Source organism: Anomaloglossus baeobatrachus, chromosome 2 (assembly GCF_048569485.1).
Source record: "Anomaloglossus baeobatrachus isolate aAnoBae1 chromosome 2, aAnoBae1.hap1, whole genome shotgun sequence".
Lineage (NCBI taxonomy): Eukaryota > Metazoa > Chordata > Amphibia > Anura > Aromobatidae > Anomaloglossus > Anomaloglossus baeobatrachus.
Window position 1 is genome coordinate 260,051,919 of NC_134354.1, and position 19,964 is coordinate 260,071,882.

Below are 19,964 nucleotides of genomic sequence, written 5' to 3' on the forward strand. Positions count from 1 at the left end.
GGCGCACCACAAGTGCCAGCCGCGCCGCAGTCCCAGCGGCCGGCGCGACCGATTCCTATAAGTGTGCCTGCTTCAGCGAAGCTGAATGAGGCCATGGCACAAGCGCCGTAGCGCTGATGTCCCCCGGCGCACTACAACACCCAGCATGCTGCGGTGTGAGCGCCAAATGCACGGGGACACAGAGTACCTTGAGGAAGCAGGGCCATGTCCCTGATGTACTCCGCTCCATCCAGCATCTTCTCCAGGGGCTGTAGATGGAGCACGGTCTCAGTGCCTGGAGACCAGTAAATCCCACTTCACCCAGAGCCCTGTAAAAAGGGATGGGGAAGGAATCAGCATGTGGGCTCCTGCCGCCGTACCCGCAATGGGTACCTCAACCTTACAAACACCTCCGACATACAGTGGGGTGAGAAGGGAGCATGCTGGGAGCCCTGTATGGGCCCTCTTTTCTTCCATCCGACATAGTCAGCAGCTGCTGCTGACTAAAAACAATGGAGCTATGCGTGCGTGTCTGACCTCCTTGCGCACAAAGCTAAAACTGAGGAATCTGTACTCCTACGGGAGGGTGTATAGCCAGAAGGGGAGGGGCCTTACACTTTTAAGTGTAGTTCTTTGTGCGGCCTCCAGAGGGCAGTAGCTATACACCCACTGTCTGGGTCTCCCAATTAGGAGCGAAAAAGAAATAACATTATAAACACTGGCTGGACCATGCACACAATCAGTAAAAAATAAATTGTCTAACAATATCTACCATCGACCTCATGCTGCCACTCAGGGATAAAAGAGATAAATATAATTACTGTAGAGATCCCCCTTGACGTACATTTCGCGTCATTTCGCTTCCTCAGAAGCAGCGTGGTTCAGAATGGAATTGGAATTTTTTCCCTTTATTTATATACCATTTGGTCAGAAAATTAGGATAAGTGGAGTTGGGTTTATTTCTGTATTATTTCTCCTTTTGTCTTTTAATATGTTTGTAGAAAATAACGTAACCTAGAACTCTATTAAGAGATCTAGTAATTGGATGTCAACCTATAACAGTGGAATTTAATGCGCGTGTCCCAGGCTGATGGTAAGGGTGAAGGGGTGCGCACCATTCCACACGACCATCTGCTCCCCTTAGGTATGATTGTAAGAGTGCCAATGGATTGCTATTGCAGTAGGAGGTCTGCTGAAGACCCCACAATTAATATTGCCAATGGGGAACTCAAGCATTTTTCCAGGAAATCTGTAAAAATGCTTGAGCTCCCCACTGACTTCCATTATACTCTGGTACTCGAGTCGCACCCATATGAGCATCAAAATGCTCGTTATGAGTGCCAACCACTCAAGCATGGTAGTGTTCGCTCATCACTACTTAAAAAGCTTTAATGACTTGAGCCGAAAATGTGTAATTCATGGTTTCATCCATTTTACACTAATTTATTGTTAATAGTCAATGGATAAAAGGTTCAGTCTACTTGCCTCAGTTTTTAAAAATAGATGGGAAAAAAAAGATGCAAAATGGATGACACATCGGAAAAAACATTCTCCATTTCTGATGGATGTCAGGATAGACATGGGTGAGTGAATATAGCCATACATTTTAAAGGGGGGGGTCCGAATGCCAAACAAATTTCCAGCTAAATCCCTATCTTTTGCACCAGGATTCTCAAATGAAGCGTATTCACACAAAGTAGGGAAAAAATATTATAGCGGTGAGATCTTGTAGTTAAAGAATTTTTAAGGCAAGTATATTAAAAATTAGTTTAGATTATGGTACTAAATAGATAGGGATTTAGATACAAAGTTCTTTGGCCTGTGGACCACACCTTTAATAACATGTAAATATGTAATCTGGTTTCAGAATGTTTTTGCCTGAGATACTTTACCTAGAAAATGTTTCCATGTTCCTGATTCAGAGCGTATGCTTTCATTTATTGCACTCACTAGCCAGTCAAACAATCTGAGGAAAAAAAAAACAAGATCAATATCTGTCTTTACAAAATGATATATTTTAAAGCTACATAAAAGAAGACTTCACTTTCATTGACATGATTTAATAAAATCTATAGACAGGATACAGATCTCAGCATTCACACAACAGTGGTATGGATGGATTTTTATAATAATTTTATTCATTTATATAGCGGTATTAATTCCACCGCGCTTTACATACATTGGCAACACTGTCCCCATTGGGGCTCACAATCTAAAGCCCCTAGCTGTATGTCTTTGGAGTGTGGGAGGAAACCGGAGTACCCGGAGGAAACCCACGCAAACACAGGGAGAACATACAAACTCCTTGCAGATGGTGTCCTTGGTGGGATTAGAACCCAGGACCTCAGCGCTGCAAGACTGCAGTGCTAACCACTGAGCCACAGTGTTTTAGATCGGAGTTTCCTCAGTGCTTTCGATCGGCATTTCCTAAGTGTTTTAGATCAGTTTCCTCAGTGTTTTAGATCAGAGTTTCCTCAGTGTTTTAGATCAGTTTCCTCAGTGTTTTAGATTGGAGTTTCCTCAGTGTTTTAGATCGGAGTTTCCTCAGTGTTTTAGATCGGAGTTTCCTAAGTGTTTTAGATTGGAGTTTTATCAGTACTTCAGATCGGAATTTCATCTGTTTTTTACTGCACCAAAAATGTTTCTCAAGCTTCTCAACCAAAAAAACCTTTCAATTCAGAGAGAATTATGATGCTACTATGATGCCATCGCCTTCTGTTCGAGTCTTCTCACAGGCTCGTAGACTTGGATGAGAGTATAAATCATGACTAGAGGCCCAGTCACACTGAACAACTTACCAGCGATCCCAACAACGATACAACCTGATAGGGATCGCTGGTAAGTTGCTAGGAGGTTGCTGGTGAGATGTCACACTAAGCGACGCTCCAGCGATCCCACCAGCAACCTGACCTGGCAGGGATCGCTGGAGCGTCACTACACGTGGAAGCATGCTGCGCTTGGTAACTAAGGTAAATATCGGGTAACCAACCCGATATTTACCTTGGTTACCAGCGCACACCGCTTAGCGCTGGCTCCCTGCACACCTTGCCACAGTACACATCGGGTTAATTACCTGATGTGTACTCTGCTACGTGTGCAGGCAGCAGGAGCCAGCTTCTGCGGACGCTGGTAACCACGGTAAACATCGGGTAACCAAGAAGCCCTTACCTTGGTTACCCGATATTTACCTTCATTACCTGCATCCGCCGCTCTCAGCTGTCAGTGCCGGCTCCTGTTCTCTGCACTCCTAGCCACAGTACACATCGGGTTAATTACCCGATGTGTACTCCGGCTACGTGTGCAGAGAGCAGGGAGCCGGCACTGACAGCTGAGAGCGGCGGACGCTGGTAACGAAGGTAAACATCGGGTAACCAAGGTAAGGGCTTCTTGGTCACCCGATGTTTACCGTGGTTACCAGCGTCCACAGAAGCCGGCTCCTGCTGCCTGCACATTCAGTTGTTGCTCTGTCGCTGTCACACACAGCGATGTGTGCTTCACAGCGGGAGAGCAACAACTAAAAAATGGCCCAGGACATTCAGCAACAACCAGCGACCTCACAGCAGGGGCCAGGTTGTTGCTGGATGTCACACACAGCAACATCGCTAGCAAGATCGCTGCTACGTCACAAAAGTTGTTCCTTAGCAGCGATGTTGCTAGCGATGTTGCTTAGTGTGACGTGGCCTTAGGATCAAAACCTGGGACATGTAAACAACCACTGACTATAATAAAAATCAGCACGAACACATACAGTACATGTCTAAATGAGCACTAAGACTTTTACATCCAAAATGGGGTACCCGATTCTGGGCCCTAAATGTTTTGGAATGGGTTCTATGTTGGAGAAATAGGACAGAGTAAAAGAAAAGATGAGCTCTCATGTCACAAGATTGCAGACAAAAAAAGATCCATTATCTATAATATTTTAGTCTGGCGCACAACTTAAACCATCTGAAAGTTAACCTGCCATAGCCAATTTTAACCTTTCCTCCCAGTAGGCAAAAAAACCATAACTTTTTTTATTTTTACATCGACAAAACGGTATGAGGCCTTTTTTTGAGGCGATGAATTGTAGTTTTTCATGACAATGTTCATTTTATCATGAAATGTACTGGAAATGAAGAAAAAAATTACAAGTATGTTGAAACTATGATAAAAAAAAATCTGACATTTATTTTTGAGGGTGTTCACAGTTCGGCATAGATGACCTGGAAATATGATTGCCCCCAGTTAATATTATTCAAAGCTTTGTAAAGTTTGTTATTGTTATTACTATTGTTACAAAGATTCTGAAATTTAAAAAAATAAATTATAAAAAGGATTAAATTAATGATTTGGTTTGTGTCATTACTTTCTGAGATCCGTAACTTTTTCTACTTTTTCTGTCAATTCTGTCTATGTGAGGACTTCATTTTTTTGAAAGTCAAGGTGATGTTTTAATTGGTAAATGTTTGCGGTATAAACAATGTTTTGAACACTTTTTATTGCATTTTTGGAGGGAATAAGAACCCCCCCCAAAAAAAACAAGTTCAAATCACCCACTTTTGCCTCATTGAAAATAAAACAATAAAAAATAGACATATTTGGTGTCACCAAGTTCAGAATCACCCGATCTATCAAAATATAAAATAATTTAATATGTTCGGTAAAGGGCGTAACAAAAAATAAATAAATAAAAAAGCCTGAATTATGTTTTTTTTGGTCACTGCAACATTGCAGTAAAATGGAATAACAGGCGATCAAAACATTGCATCTACCCAAAAATGGTCTACACCGTGTGCAGAATTATTAGGCAAGTTGTATTTTAGAGGATTTTTTTTAATATTGATCAAAAACTATGTTCTCAATCAACTCAAAAGACTCATAAATATCAAAGCTTAATATTTTTGGAAGTTGGAGTGGTTTTTTTTAGATTTGGCTATCTTAGGAGGATATCGGTTTGTGCAGGTATCTATTACTGTGCAGAATTATTACGCAACTTAATAAAAACCAAATATATTCCCATCTCACTTGTTTATTTTCACCAGGTAAACCAATATAACTGCACAAAATTTAAAATTAAACGTATGACATGCAAAAACAAAACCCCAAAAAATTTGTGACAAATATAGCCACCTTTCTTTATGATGACACTCAACAGCCTACCATCAATGGATTCTGTCAGTTGCTTGATCTGTTTACGATCAACATTGCATGCAGCAGCCACCACAGACTCCCAGACACTGTTCCGAGAAGTGTACTGTTTTCCTTCCATGTAGATCTTACATTTTATGAGTGACACCAGGTTCTCTATGGGGTTCAGATCAGGTGAACAAGGGGGCCATGTCATTATTTTTTCATCTTTTAGACCTTTACTGGCCAGCCACGCTGTGGAGTAGTTGGATGCATGTGATGGAGCATTATCCTGCATGAAAATCATGTTTTTCTTGAACGATACCGACTTCTTCCTGTATCACTGCTTGAAGAATTTGTCTTCCAGAAACTGGCAGTAGGTCTGCGAGTTGAGCTTCACTCCATCCTCAACCTGAAAAGGTCCCACAAGTTCATCTTTGATGATACCAGCCCATACCAGTACCCCACTTACACCTTGCTGGCGTCTGAGTCGGAGTGGAGCTCTCTGGCTTTTACTGATCCAGCCTCTAGCCCATCCATCTGGCCCATCAAGAGTCACTCTCATTTCATCAGTTAATAAAACCTTTCAAAAATCAGTGTAAAGATATTTCTGGGCCCAGTCTTGATGTTTTATCTTATGTTTCTTGTTGAAAGGTGGTCGTTTTTCAGCCTTCCTTACCTTGCCATGTCCCTGAGTATGGCACACCTTTGCTTTTTAACGTTGCAGCTCTGAAATATGGCCAAATTGGTGGCAAATGGCATCTTAGCAGCTTCATGCTTGATTTTCCTCAATTCATGAGCAGTTATTTTGCGCCTTTTTTGCCCAACACGCTTCTTACGACCCTGGTGGCTATTTGCCATGAAACGCTTGATTATTCGGTGATCACGCTTCAAATGTTTGGCAATTTCAAGACTGCTGCATCCCTCTGCAAATCATAAAAGGTCCGTGGAGCCTCTGTTAGGAGTCTTGAACAGAAATTAGCCAGATATCCCTTCGAGAAGGACCTAGCCAAGGAGTGGCTCTTTTTAAGGAGACCACCAGTATGAATTGCATACTTCCCAGGGTGCAATGCACCTAGGATTTCACTGTTTTGAGCGCCTTTCCTGGCTGCCGGCAGTGTTTTCTCTGGCTGGTTTCCCCGAGATCAGTGATTGTTTTGTCTTGCTGGTCTACTAGGCATTGCTCCCACCTAGCCAGAATCCTACTCCACACTGATGAGGGGCAATACCCCGAAACAGCTGTCTGTGGATGGATACCTGGCCTTGGTATTTCCCTTGGCATATCTTTGAACTCGTCAAAGAATTGGATATTGACTAAAAGGGCCACTTAATATGGTGGGTATAGTGGTCTCCTTAAAAAGAGCCACTCCTTGGCTAGGTCCTTCCCGGAGGGATATCTAGCTAGTTAATGTGTCGAGACTCCTAACAGAGGCTCCACGGAGCTTTTTTGATTTGCATACTTCTTAGGGGGCAATGCACCTAGGATTTCACTGTGTTGAGCGCCTTTGCTGGCTGCCGGCAGTGTTTTCTCTGGCTGGTCTCCCCGAGATCAGTGATTGGTTTGTCTTGCATCCCTCTGCAAGACATCTCACAATTTTGGACTTTTCAGAGCCCGTCAAATCTTTCTTCTGGCCCATTGTGCCAAAGGAAAGGAAGTTGCCTAATAATTAAGCACACCTTATATAGGGTGTTAATGTCATTATACCACACTCCTCCTCATTACAGAGATGTACATGACCTCATTTACTTAATTGGTAGTTGGCTCTCAAGCCTATACAGCTTGGAGTAGGACAACATGTATAAAAAGTATCATGTGATCAAAATACTCATTTGCCTAATAATTCTGCACACAGTGTAATTAAACGTGTCAGCTCAAGATGCAAAAAATAAGCAGTCACACAGCCCCAGATCCCGAAAAAGTGAGAACGCTACAAGTCTCGGAAAATGGTCACAAAAGCGCAATTTTTTTTTTCACAAATTTCTGAATGTTTTTCAGCGAGGCATTGCAGTTATAAGTCCCCTTACCACTGACAGCCAGACTGGTTTGTCAGGTCTCCATAAGGAGAATAGGCTTCCCCCGTGGTCCCCACATAGATTCTCATACAGCCAGATCAGATACCCACACTTTGTACTGACGAGGGGCAATCACCCCGAAACACAGTGTCTGCAAATTGGGATTCTGATCTGGCATATATCCTAGGTCATATGAAAAGGCATGTTAAAAGGACAATTTTGACTTTTAGGACTGCTGCTTCCAATAGGTGGCGCTAGAGTTTGTCTCCTTTCCTGGAGAGACAATTTGAATAATTCCCAGAGGAGCATTGCAGCTATAAGTACCCTTATCACTGACAGCCAGACTGGTTTGTCAGGTCTCCATAAGGAGAATAGTCTTCCCCCGTGGTCCCCACATAGCTTCTCATACAGCCAGATCAGATACCCACACTTTGCACTGACGAGGGGCAATTACCCCGAAACACCATGTCTGCAAATTGGGATTCTGGTCTGGCATATATCCTAGGTCATATGAAAAGGCATGTTAAAAGGCCAATTTTGACTTTTAGGATTGCTGCTTCCAATAGGTGGCGCTAGAGTTTGTCTCCTTTCCTGGAGAGACAATTTGAATGTTTTTCATAATTTAAATAAAAATAACCCAATACATGTTTGGTATCTATTACCTCATACGGACCTGGGGAATCATAGTGCCAGTTCAGGTTACTATATAGTGAACATAGTAAATACAAAAGTCCAAAAACAATTGTGGAATTCCATTTATTTTGCAATTTCACTGAACTTGAGACAGCCCGTGGACAGAGAAAGCCAGAGGGGGTAAAACAGTCGACTGCAGACCTCACTGTGCCCATGCGTGCCACCCATTCGCTGCTGCCCGATGTCGCCATTATTTGCATCGGTGAACACATTGGCAGAGGGTGGTGCTGCTGGCTCATTCTTCCACCATCGCGTCTACTGTGAGGCACAGCAGACGCGATGACGTCACATCATCATATTTCCAGTGCGGAGCATCAGTGTACTTGAGGCTGGAGTAGATCTCCAAGGGAATGAGAGCAAGGTGAATATGTGGTGTTTTTTTTTTTTTTCTTCATGTATATGTAATGTTTGCATGTACATAGGAGGCTGTGTAAGGGCTCAAAATGTATATAGGGGCTATGTGTGGCTTCTAATGTATATAGGAGGCTATTTGGGGCTCAGAAACATATATATGAGGCTATGTGGGGCTTATGATATATATATATATATATATACATACATATATATATATATATATATATATATATATATATATATATATATATATATATATAAAAATAAATACAGACCAAAGGTTTGGACACACCTTCTCATTCAAAGAGTTTTCATTATTTTCATGACTCTGAAAATTCTAGTTTCACATTGAAGGCAGCAAAACTATGAATTAACACATGTGGAATGAAATACTTAACAAAAAAGTGTGAAACAACTGAAAATAGGTCTTATATTTTAGGTTCTTCAAAGTAGCCACCTTTTGCTTTGATTACTGCTTTGCACACTCTTGGCATTCTCTTGATGAGCTTCAAGAGGTAGTCACCGGAAATGGTCTTCCAACAGTCTTGAAGGAGTTCCCAGAGATGCTTAGCACTTGTTGGCCCTTTTGCCTTCACTCTGCGGTCCAGCTCACCCCAAACCATCTCGATTGGGTTCAGGTCTGGTGACTGTGGAGACCAGGTCATCTGGCGTAGCACCCCATCACTCTCCTTCTTAGTCAAATAGCTCTTACACAGCCTGGAGGTGTGTTTGGGGTCATTGTCCTGTTGAAAAATAAATGATGGTCCAACTAAACGCAAACTGGATGGAATAGCATGCCACTGCAAGATGCTGTGGGAGCCATGCTGGTTCAGTATGCCTTCAATTTTGAATAAATCCCGAACAGTGTCACCAGCAAAGCACCCCCACACCATCACACCTCCTCCTCCATGCTTCACGGTGGGAACCAGGCATGTAGAGTGCATCCGTTCACCTTTTCTGTGTCGCACAAAGACACAGTGGTTGGATCCGAAGATCTCAAATTTGGACTCATCAGACCAAAGCACAGATTTCCACTGGTCTAATGTCCATTTCCTGTGTTCTTTAGCCCAAACGAGTCTCTTGTGCTTGTTGCCTGTCCTTAGCAGTGGTTTCCTAGCAGCTATTTTACCATGAAGGCCTGCTGCACAAAATCTCCTCTTAACCGTTGTTCTAGAGATGTGTCTGCTGCTAGAACTCTGTGTGGCATTGACCTGGTCTCTAATCTGAGCTGCTGTTAACCTGCGATTTCTGAGGCTGGTGACTCGGATAAACTTATCCTCCGCAGCAGAGGTGGACTCTTGGTCTTCCTTTCCTGGTGCGGTCCTCATGTGAACCAGTTTCTTCGTAGCGTTTGATGGTTTTTGCCACTGCACTTGGGACACTTTCAAAGTTTTCCCAATTTTTTGGACTGACTGACCTTCATTTCTTAAAGTGATGGCCACTCGTTTTTCTTTACTTAGCTGCTTTTTTCTTGCCATAATACAAATTCTAACAGTCTATTCAGCACGAATGGTGCTGAATGGTGTATTCACTGGTGTATCCACCAGACTTCTGCACAACACCAACTGATGGTCCCAACCCCATTTATAAGGCAAGAAATTCCACTTATTAAACCTGACAGGGCACACATGCGAAGTGAAAACCATTTCCGGTGACTACCTCTTGAAGCTCATCAAGAGAATGCCAAGAGTGTGCAAAGCAGTAATCAAAGCAAAAGGTGGCTACTTTGAAGAACCTAGAATATAAGACCTATTTTCAGTTGTTTCACACTTTTTTGTTAAGTATTTCATTCCACATGTGTTAATTCATAGTTTTGATGCCTTTAATGTGAATATACAATTTTCAGAGTCATGAAAATAAAGAAAACTCTGGTGTGTCCAAACTTTGGGTCTGTACTGTATATATATGAGACTATGTGGGGGCTCTTAATGTATTTAGGAGGCTATGTGAGGGCTCAAAATGTATACAGGTGGCTATGTAGGGCCATAATGTATATAGGAGAAAATGTGGGGGCTCATACTGTATTTAGGAGGCTATGTGGGGGACCATGCTGTATATAGGAGGCTACGTCTGGACTCATACTGTACATAGGAGTCCATGTGGGAGCTCATACCGTAGTCAGGAGGCTATGTGGGGCTCAATTTATTTAGAAGGCTATGTGAGGGCTCATACTGTATTTAGGGAACTGTTGGTGTCTCATACTGTATATATAGGGCTATGTGGGAACTCACATTGTATATAGAAGGGCTATGTAAGGGTTCGCACTGTATAGAAAGAGGCTATGTAAATTCTCATACTGTATATAGGGGCTGTACAGGGGCTCATACTGTATGTAGGGACTGCGTGGGGGCTCATGCGGTATATAGGGGCTGTGTGAGGGCTCATCCTGTATGTAGGGAGCTATGCAAGTCTCAGGAGTCTGTGTGTGGGCTCTATATACTATATACAGGGGCTGTCAGGATACTTATTAATTCTGCTCTATATTAAGTGATACAATATTAATATAAAATAAAAATAATTAATATATTTAATATTAATGTTTAGCTGAATTAATTTCAGCCTATTGGTTTGGCCTCCACACAAGTCACGGTCTCCCATGTGGCCCCTCAGGAAAATTAATTACCAACCCCTGGTGTATTAGGATAAACACAGTGGACAGTTGTCTTTTTACAACTTTTTTTTTAGTATTGTATGTACATACTAGTCTGTCTTATCAATATTGATAGTTTACATATGTCCTTATTTATGACATTATATATCTTCTTATTTAGGACAGGTTTAAAAATGCTTTGTTACTGCCTACATAAATAAGCAAATACCGTATTTTTCGGACTATAAGACGCACCTGACCATAAGACGCACCCTGGTTTTAGAGGAGGAAAATAGGAAAATAAAATTTTAACCAAAAAATATGGTCATGACACACTGTTATGGGGCGAGGATCTGCTGCTGACACTGTTATGGGGGTAATGTCCCCAAATTCTCTACTAAGGTACCCCATTCTGATAAGGATCCTCCTGCCTTGATATGCCCCCATCCATCATGCTCAAGATATGCCCCCATCCATCCTGCTCATGAAATGCCCCCATCCATCCTGCTCATGAAATGCCCCCATCCATCCTGCTCATGAAATGCCCCCATCCATCCTGCTCATGAAATGCCCTCATCCATCCTGCTCATGAAATGCCCCCATCCATCCTGCTCATGAAATGCCCCCATCCATCCTGCTCATGAAATGCCCCCATCCATCCTGCTCATGAAATGCCCCCATCCATCCTGCTCATGAAATGCCCCCATCCATCCTGCTCATGAAATGCCCCCATCCATCCTGCTCATGAAATGCCCCCATCCATCCTGCTCATGAAATGCCCCCATCCTGGTAAATGGCGTGTATCCTGTGGCACAGGAAAAAAAAAAATAAACGTTTATACTTACCCTTCCTCACTCCCTGAAGCACCGATCTCTGTCTCAGCTGCAGCGCCGCTGTGTGGAGCCGTCACCGGTGTCTGCAGCATCGCGTCTTCCTGTCTGTGCCGGCGGTAAGCTGATCGATTCTGGTGGATACTAGCGGCGCGCACAGCGATGACGTCATCGCGGTGCGCGCCGCTAGTGTCCAGATCAGCTGACCGCCGGCACAGACAGGAAGACACGATGCTGCAGGGGGGCGGCTCCACACACGGTGACGGGTGAGTACACTGATTCACTGCACCCCGCGCTGATAATGATGCACGGGGGGCAGTGAATACAGCCGCACATGATGACTCCAGGCTGTAGTTGCCAGGGGTGATCACGGCCGGCTGCTAATTATGCACGCAAACCCCCCCCCCCGCCCATCACCCCGCCCACCTGTCAGCGCCGGTTTCGCTGAGAGATGATGGGCGGGAGGATGGGCGTGCATATGTAATGAGCGGGCCCACGTGGTCACGGCAGGCTGTTACAGCCTGCTCGTGCCGCCGATGACCCGCTGCACCGCGGCACCCTCATTCCCCGCAGCCTTATAGTCAGACCATAAGACGCACCCCCCACTTTCTCCCAACATTTGGGGGGAAAAAAGTGCGTCTTATGGTCCGAAAAATACGGTATGTTTTACACTTGAAAGTAAATGATAAAAATGTAAAATAATATGATCATTATATGGAATATTAACAGTTAGCACTCTGATCGCAATTTATTGCAAAGAAAAAAAATGACAATAAAATGTAAAAGTCTTTACTTTAATATTGACTTGTTGGAAATGATTCAAAGGGGTTTTCTGGGAGTAACTGTTCTCTCCCCATTGGCTTCTGCCAGATAAAATAACCAGGTGTTTCTTGCCCTTCCTAGTTGCATCACGTGTGCACCAGTGCCCTAGTCTTTGATTAGAAGCTGCAGTAGTGCCATTATGACTACAGAGCACATGACTCCTGCAGTCAATAATTGGGCTTAGTGGTTACTGATGCAGACACCACGAGACACTGAGCCCAGTTATGCAGGTCGCACAAGCTGACAAAAATGATCATGGTAGTAATGGAGACAAGGGGACAGAATAACACCTATTATTCTAACCTAACAGAAGCAGAAATAGAGTTAAAAATTATTCCCAGGAAACCCCTTTAATCTGAATTTACCGACTTTTTAACTCACCTAGCATAGATGGTTTTGGCCAGACAATCCCTCCTGGTCTCACACTCTGACTTTTTGCATGGCTTCTTAAATACTTGTTTCCCAGCTGTAATCGTTCGGAAACACAATCTTTCCAGCAGTAGATCAGGAGGAAGTTGTAACAGGTTTGAAGCCGAATTTGCAAACTCTAAAGCAAGAGAAAACAATATACCCACATCACATATATGCGCAAATCTACATGCTATACTATACATACTATACATGCTAAACCATTATATTCATGGATAGCTGTAATGTCAGTGCAAGAAATAATTATTGAAAATATACGCATACATCGGCAGAAGGCATTTTAAAAGGCACATATTAGTAATATGGCTACTGAACATCAGACACAAAAGCATCATGAATTGTTAAAAAAAACAAAAAGCAATGGATTGGATGGGCTGCTAGATTCTTTGAAAAGGTGGGGGGAAAAACTCTTGGGTGGGTCTATCTTTCCTATTTTGCTATAAAGGGTCTTTGATATTGAAGGCCTATTCTAAGGACAGGTCATTTATGTGAGATTTTTGGAGTGCGTCAGTAATAAGCTTTTCCCAGGCCTTTCAGCGTCTAGAAGCACACAGTGTACGCAGCTGGAACATCATAGTCTATATATGTATACTGTATATGTGTCCAAATAATTACTGATTAGCCCCCACTTGTAATCATATTTTTGAATTTTGTATCTATATCCAACTTTAATACATGAAAACTTAGGAATGCTAACATAAAGCATAAGCTATGTTCATTTATTTAAAAGAAAAGAAACATCAGTGCTAGTCATACATTTTCGGTGATCCTCTACAAAGCTCACCTTTTATTGTAAAGGTCATTAATGGGGTAAGCTATGTATTGGTACATCATTTTTGGAGTTCAAAAGGTTGTCCACTACTTTAACATTTATGGCCTATCCTTAGGATAGGTCATCAATGTCTGATCGACTGGGGTCTCAGTTCCGCGGCTGGGTACTACACATCTGCCTCCTATTCAAATCAAGTGATTTCAGACAACAGGAGAAAAGCAGGTTTAAATACCGCGCCAAACCACAGGAGTCCAGATGAAGTTAGTAAATCTCTTTTCTTTATTTTCACAGGTCTACGCGTTTCAAGGACATATCCGTCCTCTTCCTCAGGACAAAATGCAGAGAATACTAACATAGTATTCTCTGCATTTTGTCCTGAGGAAGAGGACTGATATGTCCTTGAAACGCGTAGACCTGTGAAAATAAAGAAAAGAGATTTACTAACTTCATCTGGACTCCTGTGGTTTGGCGCGGTATTTAAACCTGCTTTTCTCCTGTTGTCTGAAATCACTCCGTTTTTGCGGGACTGCTGCCTTCCACGTTACTTTCATGCTGTCAAAGGGGTTGTGACTGGCACAACCGCATCAGGTGAGTGTTCCTGTTATACATTCACCTCCCATTGTTATACCGGGTAAGACCCTATTTGCGCCTTTCTTCCCACAGCTTTTTTCGCTTCCTATTCAAATCAATAGGAGGTGGCCTCTATCAGAAGACAGAGCAGCTGTGGAACACAGCATTTCCTGCTGCCACCACCGACACCAAGAACAGTTGAATGGCGGGGGTAACAGGTGTCAGAACCCAGCCAATCAGACACTGATGACCTATCTTAAGAATAGACCATCTGTGTTAAAGTAGTGGACAACATCTTTAATCTACTGTTGGTCAGTATCTGAAATTCTCATTCCCCTCACAGCACTCAGTTGTGGCATGTAGATCGTTAATCTCCTTTCCCCACAGGCTTCAGTTCATGGCAGTAGGCAACAGTCACACAGCCACCTAGTGCTGTCCATTTTATCTGGGATAGCACACTGACCCATAGAGTTTCATGGAGCTTTACAAACATCAGTTTTAAAAAAACAGGTCCATGTCTCCAGTTCTTAAGATTCAGAACATGGTCTATCCTCATCAGTTCTGCAGATAGGACTCGACCATTATCCCCTTTACAATGGGGTCAATTTCCGTCTTTGTGGGGGTTTCTCCCCCTCCTTCTACACCAAGCCATAACTTTATTTTTCTGTCCACACAGACATACAAGGGCTTATTTTTGCAGGATTAATTGTACTTTTGAATGACACTATTGATTTTACCACATAGTGTACTGGAAAACAGGAAAAAAAAATCCAAATGGGGAGAAATTGTTAAAAAAAACACAATTCTGTTGTCTTTTTTGGAAATTGTTTTTACATTGTACATGTTGTGGTAAAAATGACCTCGCAATAAGATTCTCATTAGTACAATTACGGCGATACTAAACCTGTTGTAAACAGTTGTTTTATTATTCTAGTGGAAAAAAAAAAAATCAGAAATTTAGACAGAACAATTTTGGGGGTTGTCGCCATTTACCAAGACCTGTAACATTTTCATTTTTTGGTCGGTGATGGCTTATGTTTTGTAGGGTGAGACGTTTTTATTGATACCATTTTGGGATAGATATGATGTTTTAATCGATTATTACAGCATTTTTTGTGGTATTGAAGAGTTTACCGATCAGGTTAATTATTTTTAGATTTTGATAGATCAGACTTTTCTGAATGCAGCGCTACCACATTTGTATTTTTTATTATCTTTAATCTTAATGCGGCAAACAATGAGTGATTTGAACTGCAATGATTTTTTAATTTTTTTTTTTATTTACTTTTCAGTGTTTTAAATAATTTCCTTAGAGGACTTGAAGATGTGATTGTCTCACGCCTGTGCTATATACAGAGTTTGTCAGCGGGAATTAACAGACTAATAGTAATGGGCTGACCCAGACTGAAATAGTCCGAATCCGGAATCCGCGCAGTTTCAAAAGAATCCGGGTGCCGGATCTAGAGTTCTCAGGGAACTCCGGCTAATGATCCGAGTACGGCAACTTGAGAAATAAAAAATAGAATAAAGGAAAAATGAAAAATAAAGCAAGCGCGCTATACTTACCAAGCCTACAATGCGGCTCTAACTGCTTCCGGGGCCGCTCACTCTTCTTCCGGGGCCACATATTATCCTCATACATATTCACTGCAGTCCTGGCGTCTGTGATTGGTTGTAGGCAGACACGACCTCAGCCTGTGTGACAACGTCTCACTGCAACAAATCACAGACCCTGTCTGTGTGTCATTTGTGTGGTATAAAAATAAACAAATAGTTATAGGGTCCCCACGTATTATGATAGCTAGTATAGATAAAGCATACGGCTTCAGGCTGCAGCCCTCAGCCATGAGCTTACCTTGGCTGTGTATCAAAATAAGAGGAACCACATGAGCCTTTTTTTTCAATTATTTAAATAAATAGAACCAATATTTTTTTTATTTATTAATTTTTTAAGTCCGGTTAGTCCCGCCGATCCCAGATATCTGCGAGTTCGCCCATCATTAAAGACTAAACAATAGCAGGCGGAGCTCCCATCCACCCCCAATTGTTAAAGGCAACTCTTGGCTGTAACACACTGCCATTACCTGCTTAGAGTATGGGGTGAGCTCACCTTGTGTCCATGAATAAACTGGCAGCAAATGGACAGCACTGGGACTAGTGTCCTTCAATGGGGCACTGTAGCATGCACTACTTTCTTTCATCTGTCGGATGAGACTTACCCATTCATGTCTACGGGTGTGGAAAAAAAAGGTCATTGCCATAAAGTGCCACAGTAAGGCATCTGATTTTTATGAATATATTGCAATTCTTTAACATACGAAACTGTAAATGGTCCAGTAAATTATTAATAGCTTCTGCTTAAAAAAACCCCAAAACACTGCACAAAGATGACAAGTGAAAAAAAAAACCTTCCAAGTCTTCTGGATGAAACTCTGACCAAGACCAATTATTTTATACGGTCGTGTGACCAAGACTAAAGGCCGCTTTACACGCAGCGACATCGCTAACAAGATATCGCTGGAGTCACGGAATTCGTGACGCACATCCAGCCTCGTTAGCGACGTCGTTGCGTGTGACACCTACGAGCGACCGCTAACGATCAGAAATACTCACCTAATCGTTGATCGTTGACACGTCGTCCATTTCCCAAATATTGTTGCTCGTTCTGGACGCAGGTTGTTCGTCGTTCCTGAGGCAGCACACATCGCTACGCGTGACACCCCGGGAACGACTAACAACAGCATTCCTGCGTCCTCCGGCAACGAGGTGGGAGTGACGTGAATGCAACTGCTCTCCGCCCCTCCGCTTTTATTGGTGGCCCGATGAGTGACGGTGCTGTGACATTGAACGAACCGCACCCTTATAAAAGAGGTTGTTCGGCGTCCACAGTGACGTCGTTAGGAAGGTATGTGTGACGCGTACTGGCGATATTGTTCGCCACGGGCAGCGTTTTGCCCGTGACGCACAAACGACGGGGGCGGGTGCGATCGCTATCGATGTCGCAGCGTGTAAAGCAGCTTTAAGAGTGAATGGATAAAAAAAAAATGTTTGGTCATTCAGCTGCTTCAAAAAGGATGAGAAAAAAACCTTAAACAACTAGGGTGCTACTAGATAAGGAAAGAAATAGCAAAAACATTTGAGAAAAAAAAGTGGTGTTTCTCTCGAATGGTAACATGTGGGATGTGTGAATGTAATCTAAAGGTATGTGCATATGATGACGTTTTTCGGTGGCTTATGCCTGGAATCCCCCTGAAAGAGCACTAAAAAAGCACCAAAAAAAAGAAAAGAACATACAAACAGCAATGTAAAAACAACTTGCTACACATACTGTATGTTCAAGATTTTTTAACTTCTTTGAACAGCTTCAGGATTCCGATGCCATGAAGCTGTTAAAAGAAGTGATCGGTCCAGCCTACTGACAACTTCCACTTAGAAGCAGCTCATTATTAGTACATACAATTAAAAAAAATGCCAGCAGCAAAGCCACTGCAATTGTGCACATATCCTTTGTTGATTAATTCTTATTACCTTGAAACATCGTGTCAATATAGCATATGGTATCTATACACTAAGGATTCTTTAATGTGACCTCTATATCTGTCTGCATAGTGAAACTGGAGGTGGATCCTCAATTTTATACTCACGGTGAATATTAATTGTGCTATTAGATGTTTTATGTTAAGTCATCAACGCCTGTTAGCTTGTGTTTACAGGAAAACATAATCATTGACAAAATAATGCCACATTGTATTATTTATGCTGCAGTTTTGAAACAAAAGGAGTTTGGAGGAATCCTTATTTACATGAAGTGGTCTCGGTAGTGCTAAATAAAAGGTTTCTAGACATTATTGTGGGATTTTAAAGGGAATCTGTCAGCAGAATTTTCCCTTCACAGGAATCTCTTAAGATGTGCCTGTAGCTCATTAATAAGCAAGTCCAGCAATATTTTTACATGGCCTGGCCATTCCTCCATTGCTGAGTACTCAGCTTTTAAATTGATATACAAATGAGTCTGAATATCTGAAGCATCTGTCACTTCAGCTCTATTCCCTGCCCAGAGCTGCCCCCTCTTCCTGACTGTCAATCTCTATGCTGTGTAGGTTGAGGCAAGCAAGAGGAGGCATCGTTGGGCGGTTAATAGAACTGGAGTGGCAGAGGCTTCAGATCTACAAATAGCTATTCAGTCTCATTTGCATATCAATTTAAACATTGATTTAAATTAGTAACAAAGGAACAGACTGCCCGTGTAAATGTATGGCAGGACGGGTCTTTGAAAGTGCTAAATGCACATATAAATAGTATAGGATGTGAAATCCGGCTGACAGATTGCCTTTTAAAGGGAAACAGACAGGCAGATTCATGCAATCCAAAGAGCGGGCAGCATTAATTACAGCCTGCATGGACGACTGCAGCCAGGTACACCAATCCCTGAAATACTCCAGTGTTTCAGAGAAAATTTACTTTCAAGATCAGGCCGGGCACAATAGCCACAAATGAAATTATTACTATGCCACTTCCAGTTGGTTCTTCCCAACAGGTGACTGACAGGTCCCTGCTGACCTGTCAATCACCTCCAGTAACTCTGAGTAGAGCCAGGTCCTTTTATTTAGACATATTTAGAAAGTGTTTAATGTGTGGCTGCCTATTATTTTCTGAAAAATGATAGGTCCTCTTTAAATAACAATTCAATATTTAGGCTGGGGGGGTCCAATAAGCATGGGCCTCCCCAGCCTGAGAATACCAGCCCCCGGCTGTTGGCTTTATCATGGCTGGATATCAAAATTGGGGGGAACCGCACAAAAGTTTTCAAACTATTTATTTAAATAATTTTTAAAAAGCTGCATGTAGTCCTTCTTATTTTGAAACACAGCTAAAATAATGAGCAGACATACTGTTACAAAGGGTATGGGCGCTGTCTGACTGCAACTAGAGGCATGGCGACTGCCAGTGGGTGGGGGAAGCAGTGCATATGCATGCAGATAATGAGCAGCTCCGGAAGTAGAGTGAGCGGCCCCAGAAGCAGTATACAGATGCATGGAGACCGCTAAATATGAAGTACTTGCTTTATACTTATTTTCTTTCTTTTTTCTTTCATTTTTCCTTTTATTACCCGGATGGCTGGACTTGGATTGTTACTCGGAGTTCCCTGAGAACTCGGGGCCCGGGGTCGGTGCTCAGGTTCGTTTAAACCCATGCAGATCTGGACTTTTACAGTCCGGGTCCGCCCATCACTAGTGTATACTGATGCCAGCGCAGTTCTTAGTAATGGCCACACTACACAGTGATTGGAGGGAGTTGTGCTGTTCAGCTCGATTCACTGTTTACAGCCATCCGCCACCAGACTGTATCTAATTCTTTTTTTGAGGTAAAGCATTTCACTGCCTCTTTTTAAAAAATATTTTACCTCATAGAAAGAATAATTTGTGATCCTGTGCTGTAATGTCTGTATACTTTATTACTTCCTTCCCGGCCCAGGAGATGTGGTATGATCAAACCATGTCCCTGTATGTTCAGACACGGCCGTTACACAGTACATAGCAGGGTCACACACAAACATTTTTTTTTTAAATACATCAGATTGTATATATTATTGTTATTATTCTAAGCTCTATTAATTAATGTTAACTTTAAAAGTAAGTTGTTCGTGGGAAAACCTTTTTAAGTCACATACTGTTAAAATAAGAAAATGTTACCTTTTGAAGCATTTACCATTTCACATGCTTGGCTTTCATCCAATGGGTCAGAAAAATGTATATTTCCCATATGCAAAAGTCCAGATAAAATCTTTGAAAAGAGATGTAAA

The 19,964-nt window shown here is 42.3% G+C and overlaps 2 protein-coding genes across 2 annotated transcripts in view; one reads left to right on the plus strand and one right to left on the minus strand.

Annotated features, from left to right (window-relative positions):
• Nucleotides 1-19,964, minus strand: part of MYO19 (myosin XIX) — a 175,034-nt gene that overhangs the window by 89,816 nt on the left and 65,254 nt on the right. Inside the window, exons 10-12 of the mRNA XM_075335795.1 lie at nucleotides 19,855-19,945; nucleotides 12,772-12,937; nucleotides 1,872-1,945 (exon numbers count right to left, since the gene is read on the minus strand). Coding sequence (XP_075191910.1) covers nucleotides 1,872-1,945; nucleotides 12,772-12,937; nucleotides 19,855-19,945 — 331 coding nt within the window. The remainder of the gene's footprint in view (nucleotides 1-1,871; nucleotides 1,946-12,771; nucleotides 12,938-19,854; nucleotides 19,946-19,964) is intronic.
• PIGW (phosphatidylinositol glycan anchor biosynthesis class W) overlaps nucleotides 1-19,964 on the plus strand; it is a 176,056-nt gene that overhangs the window by 50,495 nt on the left and 105,597 nt on the right. The window lies entirely within an intron of this gene.